Source organism: Bufo bufo, chromosome 5, assembly GCF_905171765.1.
Source record: "Bufo bufo chromosome 5, aBufBuf1.1, whole genome shotgun sequence".
NCBI classification, from domain to species: Eukaryota; Metazoa; Chordata; class Amphibia; order Anura; family Bufonidae; genus Bufo; species Bufo bufo.
In genome coordinates, this window is record NC_053393.1 from 513379001 (window position 1) to 513397783 (window position 18783).

At 43.7% G+C, this 18783-nt stretch overlaps 1 protein-coding gene across 7 annotated transcripts in view; it reads left to right on the forward strand.

The window, feature by feature from the left end:
* The window catches only part of NEBL (nebulette), a 277903-nt gene that overhangs the window by 197272 nt on the left and 61848 nt on the right, over positions 1 to 18783 (forward strand). For 5 of the 7 annotated variants that reach the window (XM_040434438.1, XM_040434443.1, XM_040434441.1 and 2 more), the window contains exons 8-10: positions 1126 to 1230; positions 5482 to 5583; positions 7368 to 7478. The exons of the other annotated variants lie outside the window; for them this stretch is intronic. In XM_040434438.1, the coding sequence (XP_040290372.1) occupies positions 1126 to 1230; positions 5482 to 5583; positions 7368 to 7478 (318 nt within the window). The remainder of the gene's footprint in view (positions 1 to 1125; positions 1231 to 5481; positions 5584 to 7367; positions 7479 to 18783) is intronic. 7 annotated transcript variants of the gene reach the window in all.

The window sequence follows — 18783 nt, forward strand, 5'->3', positions numbered from 1 at the left end:
TGTACTCGGCTTTGTCCAGCAGTTCCCTAGAGCTGAATGAACCGGTGGACATGCAAGCATGTGCGCCACTCCATTCAAATAGGCAAACAAGTTGCCCCATTCTCGTGACTGTCGGGACCCCAGTGGTTGAGCCCCCACCGATCAGACACTTATCCTCTATCCTAGGATAGGGGATAAGTTGTTATAATACGACAACCCCCAAAGGAAAACCGATAGCGTGGGAGGATTTGCTCGTCTTTAAATATCTGCTGATTATGAGGAAATGTGTCATCAGAAAAGTAGCTGTTTAAAATATATAATATAATAATATAATAAATGTTATGTTAAGCATATTTTTAAGAATTTTTAATTTTTTTTAACTTTCCATGACACTATATATTAAAAACACTCTGATCACTATGAAGTATAATAATAGGCTTACGATGACAGCTAGCACCTATATATAGATAACACACGATCCGCCATTGACAGCGGGTCATGGTCACAGCTCACCTCCTCCCCCTCCCTGCACAGTGACTTCTGCACATGTCACAGAGCATGCCCACAAAGATGTATGAGTCACCTCCGGATTATATATTCCTGTGGTCCATGTGGCTACTATAGGGGACATTCACATGGCAGTTTATGCTGCTGGAATTTTGGTGCAGACTCCATGCCAAAATTCCTGCCGTAGCCACATGCATGAAGGGACATGTTCCTTCTTTGCATGGTGTCTGAATAGACAGTGCTGGAAGACACAGTGGGTGTTTGCCACAGATCTGCTCGCGGCTTAGCTCCATTGAATGGAGCTAAACCGCGAGCAATCAAAAAATGAGCAACAGCATCAAAATCCAGCATGTGGACGTACCCATAAAGTAAATCTCTGTATGGTGTCAACAGCTGCACAGACAAGATGGACTCCCACGAAAGCAGGTACAGAAAATACAATAAAAATACAATAAAAATACAATAAAAACAGCTTAGAAAAAAGGAATATGTATCAATATCTGGTTGTAATTAGTAAAAAAAAAAATTATATTGCGGATTCCTTTCCATCAAAACATTAGAATTTCCAATAAGTTAGAGAAATAAAAAAAAAACATTTTTGTGTAAGACCCTGGCCTGATGATGTTTTGTTTCTTGCAGGTAAGTTATAAGAAGAAAAATGCACAGGACATCCACAAATACACTGAAGTGATGAACAGACCAGACATACGGAAGGCTACAGAGATTTCCAAGATCATAAGCAATGTAATCTATCTATCTATCTATCTATCTATCTATCTCATATCTATCTATCTATCTATCTATCTATCTATCTATCTATCTATCTATCTATCTATCTATCTATCTCATATCTATCTATCTATCTATCTATCTATCTCATATCTATCTATCTATCTAAAGATCTATAGATCGATCTCTCTCTCTCTCTCATATCTATCAATCTACTTTAGGGATTGGAGAAGTTTTGTTCACATCTGCATTGACTTTTCCATTATTCTGTTCAGTCAGAGGAATGGAAAAATCTAAAAATTCACTTTGTTTAAATGGGTGATTTTGAGCATCAGTTATGCAGTTGGTGTCCGCTCCTTTAGGTTTCTGCCATTTTTTGCATAGGAAAAAGTCTTCTCTGAGGACTTTTTGTTCTGTCAAAAATAACGGGTACATGATAGAATAAGGGCTCATGCACACGACCGTTGTTGTTTTGCGGTCCATTTTTCACGGATCAGTTGTTCCGCATCTGAAGTTTTTTTTCCTCTGATTTGAATCCTCTTCTGTTCCGTTATTGCACAAAACCTATCCGTATGGTTTCCGTATTTGATCCGTTTTTTGCAAATTGTATACGGAAACAGTAACTGATTAATCACCAAACACATGAGCAATATGGGCTGGACATAGCATTTCTACAGTATGGATCCGCAAAATACGGATGTGTTCCGTGTGCGTTCCGTATTTTCTGCGGACCCATTGACTTGAATGGAGCCTCGGGCCGTGATTTGCGGACAATAATAGTACATGCACTACTTTTTTGCGGAACGGAAAAACGGAATGCACACGGAGTACCTTCCATTGCTTTTGTGGACCCATTGAAGTGAATGGTTCCGCATACGGTCCACAAAAAAAACCCTGAACCGAAGCGGAAAGAAAATACGTTTGTGTGCATGAGCCCTAAAGCTTTCATTTTTTTTAACATTATAGTCATATGTTCTGGATGACGGATAGAAACGGAAGGTGTTCCTTTTGTATCCATCATTGAATCCGCTTAATGCTTTGCTTTTATAGCTTTCTTTGCTCTTTTTTTTCTGTTCCTCTAATGCAGATGTGAACAAGCCCTTTGCAGGCTTCCCTTAGGGCTCATGCACACGAACATAATATTTTTTTCCTCATCCGCATTTTGTGCGGGTTGGATGTGGACCCATTCACTTCAGTGGGGCCGCAAAAGATGCGGACAGCACACTGTGGGCTGTCCACCTCCGTATGTCCGTTCCGTTTTACGGACGAGGATAGGGTTGTTCTGTAGAGGCCAGGACTTTCTGTTCCACAAAATGCGTATCTGCAGTTTGCAGACCGCAAAACAGGCTATGGTCGTGTACATGAGCCCTTAGCGGGAGAGGGAATCGCTGTTCATGATTTGAAATTTGACTAGATTTATAGTTGATACAATTGTATCACAAGAGGTTTGTTGCCTAGCAACAATAATGTGTAACAATTAACAGTGCTGGCTAATAATACAATGTATGTTCAGATATTAATAATGGGCATTTGAGATTGGCAAATCATTCGAATCTTCATCTATCTTCATTTTTTTGATACAAAGCTAAAAATGTCCTACTTCCCTTCACATAGCCAAATAGTTACCGTGAAGGGGTTATCGGACAGCTTATTTTTTTTTTATTCCCAGGGAAGTAGACAGACTTATTAAAGAAATTATAACGTTTAGCATCTGATGAAGGTCCCTCCATTTTTGTAGTCTTTATTTTGTAATTCTGTCTGCTCTGCTGAGAATTTTTTAAATTCTAAGACAAGCCCTTTAAATGAAAAAAAGAAAAGAAAAAAAAAAGAAAAAAAAAAGCCTGCTCATCATATTTTGGGGGTTGTCTCATGAGGGTAATCCCTTTTTAAAATGAAGGTTGCTGTAACCCTTGCCAGTCAACTGTTATCACTGGGGGAGCCGTGACCAGACACACAGTTGCCCCTATGGCACTACATGCCAGGCATTTTAAAGAATGGCCGTTCTGGGAACCCTCTTTATGATGTCCATGGGCTGTAATAGGACATTTAAACAGTTGTTGTCATTCAGCATGAAAAACGACTTTGTTACAATAATTCTCCCGCTGTGAGATATTATCGTTACTTCATTATAATGGTGCCCCCTTGGTGTTTATATCCGTATGGTCATGTGGAATGTGCAAATCCACCTACTTACCGTAGGTGGTTGCACATGCTCAGTTCAATCCTTCCAGTTATTGTTAGAATCTGTGACAGCTGCAGCAGAAAGGACATGAAACCTGAGCTGTTATAGGGAGAGAGCTGCATGAGAAAGGACGTGACCCTTGAGCTGTGATAGAAACAGAGCTGCAGCAGAAAGGACACACCCCCTTAGAAAGGACATGTCTACTGAGCTGCTGCAGAAAAGGCACACCCCAGAGACAGGACACGCCCCCTGAGGTGTCAGCTTGAAATAAATGTAGCAGTTAGCAATTAGAGCAATACATGGGGAGATCTCTGGTTTCATGTGAGGTACAGGGCTGGTTCTAGTTTTGTTAGGAAAGAATGTCATTTACTATAGGATTTCTGATTTTATTTTTTTCAATTAATGAGAGCTATATAAGTCTGTTGTAAGCTCTCTACTAGCGGAAGCTGTAGGCAGCAAGAATATTATCACGTATCTCGAGTAGTAACATTGTGGCAGTTGGAGCTCTGTAGGCAAGTATGGTGTACATTCGTAGATGATGGGCCAGATTTATCATTAGCTCAGGTCAGAATAATGGAGTGAAAAAGTCCCAAAAAAAGTCCCAAACGCTAAAACTGCGCACAAATTTGCGACTTTTTTCTGCTCTGCACTATGCTTGGCAGTTTTCTGAAAGTGGGCGTGTTTTCTTATGTAAATGAATCTCTAGACAGATTTACTATTGGGACTATTTAAAAAAGTTGCAAAAAAGTCGCAATTTCACTCCAGTGAGGACCATGCTTATCTTATGAGACTTTTTAATAGAACATGCGACTTTTTCATAAAAATGTGCGACTTTTTCGTAAAGATGTGCGACTTTTGTAAAGCTGCTTACTGACGGATAAACTGCTACCGTCAAACCACATTTATTACAGTCTTAAAGGGCCGATCATAAATCTGACTTGGCTAAAACTGACTTTAGCCATATGTGAAAGTGGAGTGAGCTGTCAGAGTAATGATAAATCTGGCCCGAAATGTTTTTGTGCCCCTTTTCTAAAATATTTTCTGAAACATTTGGGGTCATTTATTTGGATTTTTTTTAAACGCTGGTCGAAATCCCCCTCTGCTGGGGTTTAATGCTCCCCGGCTGGCGTCCAACAGCCTTAAATCTACCCCAGCTCTCTTTCCGTCGTAGATTTAGACAATTTTCTATGCAAAAAACTTACATAGAAAATGCTAAATGAGACCGGTCTGCCTCTTCCCCGCCCACCCCATGCCCTCTTTTTTTGTTTTTAGAACTGGCGTACACGGTGTGGAAGGGGAAGAAGTCGCAGGTTTTTCAGCAAGTCACCTTTGCGACAAAATGTGCACCAAATATACACCAAAGCGTGGCGTCACTTTGGTCATAAATGACCCCCATTGTGTCTTTATTAACCACGTGCACCATGAAATTAGAGCCATTTGCACCATGCACCGCAGTTTGTAACACTGGAGAGTAACGTTTGTCTGGCTCCCTGCTTTTGGCCAGGATTTCGATTTCAAGTCAGTGAATTACAACTTTTTGAAAATGTCACAACATTTTTGGGCAGTCTCACTCCAGTGGGCGGTTGGTGTAAGAATGGACATAGCTAAAGATTTAAAACATAATGCGACATAGGTCACAAAAAACTGCCCCCCTGTCAAAGCTGACCTCAAAAATACCAGACATGAAAAAATCATCCCATTGTCTTTGCTACCAGTTTTTAGAAATTGTTCGAGCCACGTTGGCCCACACTTACTAACGTGAATGCACCTAGAAATTGTCGTAAATTGTTGAAAAGGGGTGTGGTCTAAGATGCAACATTTTGGGTCAAAATTCTGCACAGCGTTTGTTATGCGTTACCCCATAAGTTTACTGTGTCTTCAAAATGAGTAAATCTGACCCATTGTCTATGAAAATTTGGACAGATGGTGCTCAGTTGTTGGTTCTAACTGAATCTTTACGAGAAGAAATTAGAACATGTTTTCTGTCGCTTATAAAACTGTATGTCCGGTATAGTGTTGGTTTCCTTCTGAAGATTTGCTACAACCTAATGAAATGCTCCACATCTGTCCCGTATTTGATATAGGTGGATTATAAAAAAGCCAAAGGTGACCTGAGTAAAGAATCCATGGTCTTGGGAAGACCAGATTTCGAACATGCAAAAGAAATGTCAAAGATCACCAGTCAGGTAAATCCTCCACATTGTGTAACTAGGTCGTGGGGTTCAGAGTTGCAAAAGGTTTATTAAAAAAGTTGGTGGCAGGTCAGCAGGTTGGCCGCCTTAAAGGGAACCTGTCACCGGGATTTTGTGTAGAGAGCTGAGGACATGGGTTGGTAGATGGCCGCTAGCACATCCGCAATATCCAGTCCCCATAGCTCTGTGTGCTTTTATTGTGTAAAAAAACTGATTTGATACATATGCAAATTAACCTGAGATGAGTCCGGTCCCTGAGATGAGTCAGGGACAGGACTCATCTCAGTTTAATTTGCATATGTATCAAATCAGTTTTTTTACACAATAAAAGCACACAGAGCTATGGGGACTGGGTATTGCGGATGTGCTAGCGGCCATCTACCAACCAATGTCCTCAGCTCTATACACAAAATCCCGGTGACAGGTTCCCTTTAAGGCTCTGTCCACACATCGGCTTTCTGTTGCTTTTTGATGGCAAGACTAGCGTAGGCTGCTGACCGGATGGTGATCTTATGGATCCTATTAGGTCAATGAGATCCATCTGGATTTGTTAGAATTTCCATTGAGGTCGATTGTAAGGCTACTTTCACACTTGCGGCAGAGTGATCCGGCAATCTGCATGCAAACGGACAGCATTTGTAGAGGGATCCGGATGCAGATCTGTCTCACAAATGCATTGCAAGAACAGATCCGTTTTAATGCCGGATCCGGCACTAATACATTTCAATGTAAATTAAAGAGGACCTTTCACCAGAAGAAAGTATCTAAACTGACTATACAGACGTGTAGAGCGGCACCCAGGGATCCCCCTGCACTTACTGTTATCCCCGGGCGCCGCTCCGTTCTCTGGTTATAGCCTCCGGTATGTAAGTAGTTAGGCTCCACCCAGGGGAACCTGCCGCAGTCTCCTTCTCCTATGCTGTAGCGCTGGCCAATCGCAGCGCTCAGCTCATAGCCTGGCTATGAGCTGAGTGCTGCGATTGGCCAGCGCTACAGCATAGGAGAAAGAGACTGCGGCAGGTTCCCCTGGGTGGAGCCTAACTACTTACATACCGGAGGCTATAACCAGAGAACGGAGCGGCGCCCGGGGATAACAGTAAGTGCAGGGGGATCCCTGGGCGCCGCTCTACACGTCTGTATAGTCAGTTTAGATACTTTCTTCTGGTGAAAGGTCCTCTTTAATGCCGTACCAGCATTCCGGCAACTGATTCGGAATTTTGGACGGAGATAAAACCGCAGCATGCTGCGGTATTATCTCCGTCCTGAAAAGGCAAAAAGACTGAACTGAAGACATCCTGATGCATCCTGAACGGATTTCTCTCCATTCAGAATGCATGGGGATAAAACTGATCAGTTCTTTTCTGGTATTGAGCCCCTAGGACGGAACTCTATGCCGGAAAAGAAAAACGCTAGTGTGAAAGTACCCTAAACGTAAAGCCATTTAAAGGGGTATTCCCATCTCAGAAAATGACCATTGTCTGATAGGTGCAGGTCCCACCGCTGGGACCCGCACCTACAACGAGAACGAAGCAGGGAGCGCTGCTCCTATAGAAGTGAATGGGAGCGCACTGCGCATGCGCGGCCTATGCTCCCATTTATTTCTATGGGGCAGACGGCAATATTTTCGGCAGCCCCATAGAAATGAATGGAGGGACCCGCACCTATCAGACAATGGGGGCATATCCTAGCGATATGCCCCCATTGTCTGAGATGGGAAAACCCCTTTAAGTACTGGGGTAAGGTCATTTACAGAATCCACACAAATGTTTTTCTTTCAGGTGAAATACAAGGAACATTTCAAGGAAATGAAGGGTAAGAAGCCTTGCTACAACCCACTGGACAGCGCTGTCTTCAGGAGTGCCCAAGCTGCAACAGACTTGGCGAGTGATGTACGTATGCTGATTTATGTATAATATATATGTATGCAGGTGGTATATGTATGTATTTATTTTAGATGAGTGAATCGAAGTTGACTAAGTGGAATTTGATCCGAAAATGGCTGCTTCACGTGTTAGGACATGGAGCAAAGAATTCTGGGAACGAGGGATCACCCACAATGCCATGCATGCAGCCAATCAGCAGCCAGCCAGCCCTGTGATGTCACAGCCCTATAAATAACCTCAGCCATCTTGGATTCAGCCATTTTCCAGTGTACTTGGTGCAGGGAGAGGCGTCAGCAGGCGCTAGGGACAGTGCTAGGAAAGACTTTAAAACTTTTATTTTGCTGTATAGAAGTTCAGGGAAAGGATAGATTGGAATCCTTCCACAGTATTGAAGCAGAACAGGGTTCAGTAGGGGAGGTTACAGCCTGAGTAATAGGTAGGAACAATCCTATTACACCTTCCTGCACTGACTGATCCATATTGCCATTATACAGCTCTGTAATTCCAGCAAACCGTTCTGTTTCAAAAGTGCTGTTTGATACAGTCATTAACGGGGTTTATTATAAGGGAATATTTATATGTCTTATTTGCCCTTGTGCAGTGCAGTTATATGTTCTGAAGCATTTTTAAAGCATTGGGCCACTCTGTGGTCTCCTCATGCTGCTTCCACCTCACCACTATGTCATAGGGCCACTCTGTGGCCTTCTCATGCTGTTCCCACCCTCCCCACTTCATGACTGGGCCACTATTTTGCCTTTTGGCCTGGCTGACATCATCATTTATTTGACCCTTATTCTGATCTGTCAGAAGGAAGGAAAAATGAGACGTACAACGGATCCTGTCTATGTAACACCAGCAAGGCCTGCATAACATGTAAAACAAAACATGCAATGCAACAGCTCTCTGCAAACCAAAGAAAGTACAAAAATGCATAATAATTGCTAATGCTTTACTTAGAAATTAGAGATGCTTGGCAAATCATTTTGTACAAAATTATTTGAGCCCGTCTGCTGCACGTCAAGGTGATCTCTGTAAGACAGGACCCTAACACTAAATTCTACCTGTTATGTGCCATGACGGCTACCATACAATTCAGGGAGTGTAGGTTCCACATGCATGCTGGGCCTGCTTTAATTTGCCAAGCATCTCTAATTTATAAGTATAGCATTAGCAATTATTATGCATTTTTGTACTTATTTGGTTTGCAGAGAGCTGTTGCATTGCGTGTTTTGTTTTACAGTGTTGTTCTCAGCCATAGCAATGTGCCCCTGCGCATTGGGATGTGCTGACTGACCCCCTTTTTCTTTGCAGCCTGCATGACATGGTCCCTATTTTGCATCAGAATTGGCTTATGATTTGGTAGCCAAAAGCAGGAGTGGGTACAAAACACAGAAGACATGCAAATATTCCATTCACGTGTCATCTCTGTTTTGGATCCACTCCTGTTTTTTTTTTGCTTTAGCAATCCTGATGGATTACTGACCAAATGCTGACCAAGTGAAGGCGGATGCTCCAGAGACAGGATCCGTTTTTTGGGGGTTATTGTTCTGACGGATCAGAGGAAGGGCAAAATAATCAATGACGCCAACACAAACTTACTGCTCACACCCTCTCCACTCTGTCGGGGGGCTCTACTTGTATAAGAGTTTAATAGAACAGGTTCTGTAGACATATATGTGGAATCAGCTGACGACGGTGTAAAATGAGTGCGCTCTTTCACGCTACAGTAGGATCTTGGGCCTCTGCACGGTTCTTTATACCTGGAGCTAACATTGACCTGTAAGGCTGAGTTCACACTTATTTGGTCAGTTTTGGCCACGTGACTGCCCAAATAAGTGAAGTGTGCAGTGATTCTAAGAGCGACACCTGTCATCTGCATGTCATACTGACTCACTGTTTCACTACCACAGCAGACTCCCTATGCGTGTTACTGCAAGGCACAGTATTCTACACCACTATAAATGCTCTCTGCAGCCAGGAAATAGCTGTTTTTAACACGATTTGCCACAAATAAATTGGGATCAAACCAAATTTTTTCGGAAAATTCGGCGAACCAGCCGAATAGAATTTCTGAAAAATTCGCTCATCTCTAGTATTTATGTATGTGTTGTATGTATGTATTATATGTATGCATATACAGTATGTATTTCTGTATAAATATATATAAAGTGGGGATTCACTCTGGTAGACAGAGTATGCGGACTCAGTACAGAGGCAAATTACCAGTTCTTAAATCAAACTTCTGTGTTTATTCACATATAAGACAAAAACAAAACGTCACTTTGCAGTCTTGGTGTTAGTTCACACACAATGGAAAGTCCACATAGCAAAAATCACTTTGTTGGCAGTTCTACCTCCAGCAGTCCATAGCAGGCTTTTAGGGGGCCTGCTTCCCCTACACACAGGTCTCAGCCATCCAGCACGGTACAAGCCTCAGATCCTAGCACAGAGACCTTGCTGCTGAGCCCAGCTGCCTCTTTTAAGGACAGCCAGGTGCTGCCAAAACCCGGACCAGCAATTAAAATCCAGTCCGGTATTTGACCACTCCTGGCTGCAAATCAGCTCAGCAGCACATGCTGGGAGGAAAATACCTGTTTTCTCAAACCATACCCCTCACTTGGCGACGCCAGATACAGCAGCAGCACACATCAGAAGGATTCCCCAGCCACCCGACCACCTTCTGCCTGTTGCCCCTTGCTGTTGGCGCCCCCAAGACTTGAAAAAGGAGTTATAAACTCCGAAACGCGTTGTCAACTGAACAATAAATAGTATTTATACCCAAAAACCTGACACTGTGGTCGTCCCTGTGCGCCAAAGAGGTACCCTATCATGTGTTTTCGGACACAAATCACTCTTCTCGCCCCTAACAATCCCTAGGAGTTTTTGGCAACTCCATCCAAAGGGACTGAACGGGTACCGGCAGCACGGACCTCCCTCACCCTCCCAACCTATTGTGTGTCTAAACCTGTTGTGCGCTTACACCTGCACAACACCCAAAGGTGAGCACATTCTATCCATCACGTTATCTGCGTATCATCGCTTACTACCCTATGAGCGCCTCTCCCTTTTCTCTTTTGCCATAATTGCTTGCTATTACGATGAACTGGACGTCCCTCCAAAATTGATGAAAAGACGAGAAGAAAGCTGTTCTGGGAGGCTACCAAGAGGCCTACAGCAACATTAAAGGAGCTGCAGGAATATCTGGCAAGTACTGGCTGTGTGGTACATGTGACCACAATCTCCCGTATTCTTCATATGTCTGGGCTATGGGGTAGAGTGGCAAGACGAAATCTTTTTCTTACGAAGAAAAACATCCAAGCCAGGTAATATTTTGCAAAAACACATCTGAAGTCTCCCAACAGCATGTGGGAAAAGGTGTTATGGTCTGATGAAACCAAGGTTGAACTTTTTGGCCTTAATTCCAAAAGATATTCCAACTCCAAAAGAGTTAAGCTAGAGGGAATTATGAACAGTTCCAAATACCAGTCAATATTGGCACAAAACCTTCAGGCTTCTGCTAGAAAGCTGAACATGAAGAGGAACTTCATCTTTCAGCATGACAACGACCCAAAGCATACATCCAAATCAACAAAGGAATGGCTTCACCAGAAGAAGATTAAAGTTTTGGAATGGCCCAGCCAGAGCCCAGACCTGAATCCGATTGAAGATCTGTGGGGTGATCTGAAGAGGGCTGTGCCCAGGAGATGCCCTCGCAATCTGACAGATTTGGAGTGTTTTTGCAAAGAAGAGTGGGCAAATCTTGCCAAGTCAAAATGTGCCAAAATCAGTCAAAATCAAAAGGGGCTTCAACAAAGTATTAGTTTAAGGGTGTGCACACTTATGCAACCATTTTATTTTTATCTTTTTTCTTCGCTCTACCTAAAAGATTTCTGTTTGTTTTTCAATTAAGTGGTGCAGTTTATAGGTCACTTTAAAGGTGGAAAAAGTTCTGAAATGATTTAGCTTTGTCTCATTTTTTTACATCACAGAAACCTGACATTTTAACAGGGGTGTGTAGACTTTTTATATCCACTGTGTGTATATATACATACACAGTCAGGTCCATAAATATTGGGACATTGACACAATTCTAACATTTTTGGCTCTATACACCACCACAATGGATTTGAAATGAAACGGGCAAGATGTGCTTTAACTGCAGACTGTCAGCTTTAATTTGAGGGTATTTACATCCAAATCAGGCGAACGGTGTAGGAATTACAACAGTTTGCATATGTGCCTCCCACTTGTTAAGGGACCAAAAGTAATGGGACAATTGGCTTCTCAGCTGTTCCATGGCCAGATGTGTGTTATTCCCTCATTATCCCAATTACAATGAGCAGATAAAAGGTCCAGAGTTCATTTCAAGTGTGCTATTTGCATTTGGAATCTGTTGCTGTCAACTCTCAAGATGAGATCCAAAGAGCTGTCACTATCAGTGAATCAAGCCATCAGTAGGCTGAAAAAACACAACAAACCCATCAGAGAGATGGCAAAAACATTAGGCGTGGCCAAAACAACAAGTTGGAACATTCTTAAAAAGAAGGAACACGTCGGTGAGCTCAGCAACACCAAAAGACTCGGAAGACCACGGAAAACAACTCTGGTGGACGACCGAAGAATTCTTTCCCTGGTGAAGAAAACACCCTTCACAACAGTTGGCCAGATCACGAACACTCTCCAGGAGGTAGGTGTATGTGTGTCAAAGTCAACAATCAAGAGAAGACTTCATCAGAGTGAATACAGAGGGTTCACCAGAAGATGTAAACCATTGGTGAGCCTCAAGAACAGGAAGGCCAGATTAGAGTTTGCCAAACAACATCTAAAAAAGCCTTCACAGTTCTGGAACAACATCCTATGGACAGATGAGACCAAGATCAACTTGTACCAGAGTGATGGGAAGAGAAGAGTATGGAGAAGGAAAGGAACTGCTCATAATCCTAAGCATACCAGCTCATCAGTGAAGCATGGTGGTGGTAGTGTCATGGCGTGGGCATGTATGGCTGCTAATGGAACTGGTTCTCTTGTATTTATTGAGGATGTGACTGCTGACAAAAGCATCAGGATGAATTCTGAAGAGTTTCAGGCAATATTATCTGCTCATATTCAGCCAAATGCTTCAGAACTCATTGGACGGCACTTCACAGTGCAGATGGACAATGACCCAAATCATACTGCAAGAGCAAACAAAGAGTTTTTTAAGGGAAAGAAGTGGAATGTTATGCAATGGCCAAGTCAATCACCGGACCTGAATCCGATTGAGCATGCATTTCACTTGCTGAAGACAAAACTGAAGGGAAAATGCCCCAAGAACAAGCAGGAACTGAAGACAGTTGCAGTAGAGGCCTGGCAGAGCATCACCAGGGATGAAACCCAGCGTCTGGTGATGTCTATGCGTTCCGGACTTCAGGCTGTAATTGACTGCAAAGGATTTGCAACCAAGTATTAAAAAGTGAAAGTTTGATTTATGATTATTATTCTGTCCCATTACTTTTTGTCCCTTAACAAGTGGGAGCAGGGCCGGTACAAGGCAGGGGCCGAAGGAGCGGGTGCCCTGGGCGCTACCATTTGCGGACAGGAGGGGGGCGCAGGTGAAGTGCCAGCAGCAGTGGCGTCGCCAGGGGGGGGCCAGAGGGGGCCACGGCCCCCCCTACATCATGCTGTGCCCCCCCATGTGCCCCCCCAACTAAAATGACCCCCCCCCCCAAGTGAGCAGCCGCCGCCGGGCACAGGGAGATGAGCGCTTCCATTGCGCTCATCTCCATTGTAAACTGTCTGTGCCAGCGGAGGTGCAGGGGAGGGAGAGGCGTGTCCCTTCCCTTTCCTCTGATAGGCTGCAGGCAGGCACCGAAGTGGAGGAGAGGCCCCGCCCCCTAATTACTCCTGTTTACCTTTCTAAAGCTAAAGGACCTTTGATGATGTCATCACAGGTCCTGTAAGGGAACTGCACAGTGTAAAGTGTAGTTCCCAGGTTAGAACAGTGCATCTGCCAGGACCTGTGATGACATCATCTTCAACATCACAGGTCCTGCAGAATCTAGCAAAGGAACTGCACCAAAAATGGTGTAGTTCCTAGGTTTCAAAGGTACATCTGCCAGGACCTGTGATGACATCATCACAGGTCCTTCAACCCCTAACAGCAAGTATTAAAAGTTCACAAGCAGCTCTGTATTGATCCATACAGACTGGAATGGAGAGGTAAGAGGAGGTCCTCCACTTTTCATCATTTACCCCCCCCCCCCCCCTTGCCCTGTTTTTACTCATTGCTCACTCATGTATACTACTTCAGACAGTTACCACTACCTCATGTACCTCACAGTGACTATAATGCATAACTGACCACATATTTCTATAAACACTGCATCTACAGTATTATACCTTCTATGTGTCACATCAATACACTGCTCTGTATATATATATATATATATATATATATATATATATATATATACACACACATACATGCACACACACTGCATATATTACACAGTATTATACATGCAATATGTACAGATATATAGTATATACCGCAGTGCACTGATATGTGAGGTATGAGGTATAATAGATGCTGTGTGTACAGATATCAGTACACTTCTGTATATACTATATATGTGAGGTACGAGGTATAATAGATGCAGTGTGTACAGATATATAGTATATACAGCAGTGTACTGATATGTGAGGTACGAGGTATAATAGATGCAGTGTGTACAGATATATAGTATATAAAGCAGTGTACTGATATGTGAGGTATGAGGTATAATAGACGCAGTGTGTACAGATATATAGTATATACAGCAGTGTACTGATATGTGAGGTACGAGGTGTCAATACACTGCTGTATTTACTATATACCTGTACACACTGCATCTATTATACCTCGTACCTCACATATTACACTACTGTATATACTGTATACACTGCATATATTATACCCCGTACCTCACATATCAGTACACTGCTGTATATACTATATACCTGTACACACTGCATCTATTATACCCTGTACCTCACATATCAGAACACTAGGGAATATACTATATACCTGTACACACTGCATCTATTATACCGCGTACCTCACATAACTGTACACTGCTGTATATAATATACATCTGCATCTATTATACCTCTTTTGTGTGCCAGGGCTGTTTTGTAATCCCATTCCGGCCCTGATGGCATAAATTATAAAACGCAGCAGCAAGAATAGTTCATGGAACAAAGGGAGGGGCTATAAAAGGGGAATGGGGGCCCAATTTAGATTCCTGCTATGGGGCCCAGTGATTTTTATGTACGCCCCTGGCTGCAGGCACTAGGTCGGCAGCCTATCAGAGGCCGGCGCAATGACGTCATCATGCCGCCTGAGCCTTACATTACAGCGTGGGACACAGGAAGAGGCTGCATCGCATCGCTGACACTTAGGTAAGTATAAGTGTTTTTTTTTTGTTTTTTTTTACAATAGTGTTACTGGCACATTGGGGGGGCTTATTACAAAACTGGCACATGATGATGGGGGGGACTTTATACTGGCACATGATGATGGGGGGGAACTTTATAGTGTCTGTGACTTTCAAAGTCCCACAGTCCTTTGTTCTATTGCTTTAAGTATATTCTTGTTTTGAAACAACATTGATTCTTTCTTAAAAACGGGGGGGGGGGGGGGGGGGGGGGGCGCAGTTTGCCATCTTCGCCCTGGGCACCAAATGGCCTTGTCCCAGCCCTGAGTGGGAGGCACATATGCAAACTGTTGTAATTCCTACACCGTTCACCTGATTTGGATGTAAATACCCTCAAATTAAAGCTGACAGTCTGCAGGTAAAGCACATCTTGTTTGTTTCATTTCAAATCCATTGTAGTAAGTCCTTACCTGTGCCGGGAGCTGGTCTAAACAAATTCGGTCATCGGGAGCAGGCAGTTCCGAGAACAGCCGCCGGGGGCCTTCATCGGGCTGTTCTCGGAACTGCCTGCTCCCGGTGACCGAATTTGTTTCAGACTGGCTCCCAGCACAGGCACAGGTAAGGACTTACCTGTGCATCACCGGACTTGTGAGTTAAGATGGCAGCTCGCATGTGTTCGCTGGCGAACACTGCGAACTGGCCATCACTGGTCTGCACCCGATCAACATTTTTTGAGGATTGTATGCGGACCTATTCATTTCAATGCGACCGCAAAAGATGCGGACATCACTCTGTCCTTTCTGTGGCCAGGCCAAAAAGATATAACATGCCCTATTCTTGTCTGTTTTGCGGAGAAGTACAGTAGAGGACTTTTCTATTAAAGTGTAAAAGAAGATAGGAGCGTGCACATGGCTGGCATCTGTGTTTTTCGGATCCGCAGATTGTGAACCGAAAAATGGATACAGTCGTGTGCGTGAGCCCTAAATGGAATTAGAACCCCAGCCTTCCTGTTAGCAGCAGCAGCGCCTATCATCTCTCACACCCAAAAGGTTCTCATCCTGTGGAAATCGGTGCTCTCAAGATAGGTCTCCTGTAGAATAGCTACGTCTGTTGGCAATGGCAGAGTACTAGGGCTCCTTTCTGGGGAGAGAGCGTACTTTCATGATAAGAGGGTTGTTGGCAGGGTGGGCTGTTGCTGGGTATGGAGCGGGCAGAGATTAGGTAAATGCAGGTGTGGGTGACTGGTGGGAAACCAGGTGTCAGAAGATGGGTTGTTGATCCATAAAAAAAGAGTGGAACGCAACACAAAAAATAGGGAATAAGAACATCGTCGAGATAGCATCCATTTGTCAGTAGCATCGCTGTGAGGTTTAGCACTTTTACGGGACTTTACTTTTATCTGACATGTGGAGCTACCTTCCAGTGCCATCTACATATTGAAACACTATAAGGGGCTGAATACAGTCATTGTGAATATAGCAAATATTTTCTCCACTATGTCACCTAGAACCAAGGCAAAGGAAGATGGAGAAAGAATAAAGAAGGAAGGGTAGCCAGTTACTCATGTCATCCTGGTTAGATCAAGTTCTCGAAGTAGTAAAGACCTGCTATTGTCCGGTGATTTGTAGAAAAGCAATGCCCGATGTAGGCTCAGTTATTTCTGATGGTGTTTCCCTGGAGACTAGGTTGGCCTTGGTCTTTCAGGGCCTGTCCCCCAGTAGATCTCGTTGTCTGGGAGTCAAGGCTTTGTGTGGAGTTCTGCTGGTTCACGCCAGGGTCATGTGGCAGTTGAAAATCAGCGATGGCTGCTTCAGCCTATAGGGTAGGTAACCTGGAGGGTCGTTGGGTATTGCCACTAGGTGGTAATACCATCACTGCTACCTAGGTGGTTCTGTGCACACATGACTAAAGGCTTTTCTGCGTTTTGTGAGTTTCGCCAAATAATCTGTAAATACAAGAGTCTTGGAACCGTTCAAAGTTACTGGTGTCCGTTTTCTCTTGTACGCACGTGAAGTGGCTTCCTTGTCAAGTCAAGGTACTTGGCTATAACCTTTCTTGGTTGCATAGACTTGATACCAGTTAGAGTTCTCCTGGAGCTTCTTTGGTCTGGCTCAGTGCAGTGTGCATGCCCGACAGGGGGCCTTAAGGCCCAAAGCTTGCTTTAGGTCCACATAGTATAACTTGTGTAGGGCTGCAAGTCCGGCACCCCAACAAGACGTAGATTACTACAAAATGACCGATTCTTAAGGTTGTCAATCTTTTCTGCCACGTGGGATTGCGAATGAAGTGTGAGTGTGCCCCTGCCAAGTCATCTTCTGTGGCAGCTAAGCGTTGCTCGGCTTCCCGACAGTAGTAGCGTGGACAGTTAACTCATTTTGCAGAGTTTGCAAGTTTGTGGAATAATAGTGGTCAGGGTGGACTGGATGTTGGGGGTAATTCTCTTGGCTACCCAGATGGCCAGCTTTTTGTAGTTAATCCACAGGTGTTGCATTCTTGAGTTGTAATCTCCCTTGTTGTTAGAGTGAAGGGACAGCGATGCTTGTTCCTCCCTGTTTGGAGAAGAGCACCAAGGCACCATCTTGTCCTGTCTCGTGGTAGGGGATATAGCTGGGAAAAGTAGCCCGAGAGTCCTCCTCTGAAGAAGTGTGATTGTTCGCAACACTGAAGTCAGTGTCTCAACAAAGGGAGAGAGAGTGTCGCGTAGCTGTGGGAGAAGTTTAGTAAGATGCAGAGCATTGCGCAGGAGAAGCTCCTATCTCCCAGTGTCTACATGGCAGTGCCAAAATTGGAAGTCCCCATATTGATCTCAATGTATAATCCGTCTGCAGTAAGCTCTGTGCCAGAGAAAGAAAATACAGTAAGTATTGCCTAATGCAGTAAGAACAAGACATTAAAGGGGTTATCCAATAGTTTGAAACTGATTGGTGACGGTCCGACACTCAGGACCCCCACAGATCAGCTGTTTGAGAAGGCTCTAGTAATCCTGTAAACGCAGAGGCCTTCTCGCTGCTTACCCTAGGCCAGTGACGTCAAGACCATCATCACATCGCCCAGAAACAGCTCACCTGAATGGAGCTGAGCTGCTTCTAGACCACGTGACCGATGGTTGTGACGTAAGCAGTGAGATGGGCCATCAGTTTCAAAGAGTCAGATAGCCTATTTGAGTGCAGATGCAGGACAAGAACACGAGCAGTCTCAGCTGCACCTCTAAATATGACCTCACAGACCAAATCCTGCACCGTCTCAATTAAATGTAAGTGATCCATTTCGAGGGTCCATTTGCGGCACTGAAGTGCACTCTCTGTAGCCTGCAAGGACAATGTCCTGTACTGTATCCAGTGCACTTTATAGTTTCCTACAAGACTGATGACTCATTTTCCATCTAGCACAAAGTGCATCTGTACTAATACGTACCTGTCCTCATGCAAACTTCTTCCTACAGAATGGTAACAAATAAACCCAATCATTGCTCTTGAGATCTTGTTCTTTTTTTAATTCTATTTAGTTTATTGGAAACTGCGGCGCCCCATAAAGAAGTCATTAAAACTCAGGCCCCAGCTACACAATCATATTATAAGTGCATGGAGAATCCATCAGAATCCACATACGTTAATTACCACCGCACAGCGTGCAGCATGGGGCCTGCGGTTTCCATGACTCAGTAGACGCTATTGTACTTACAGTTTGACAGGGTTTATCATTGTTTTTAACTTTTTGCGGGCAAAAACGCTATTCATCATGAAAGGAGAAACTCAATGCCCGAAAATTAGGCGTAGGCATGGTTACATTAATTTATAATATCTATTCATCTCTCAGACATTATACACTCTGGGGTACATCTGTCAGCCGCTCACACTAGTTGATGCTTTTAATGGACTTATTATTACCACTGCATGCATTTTATATCTCATGTCTCT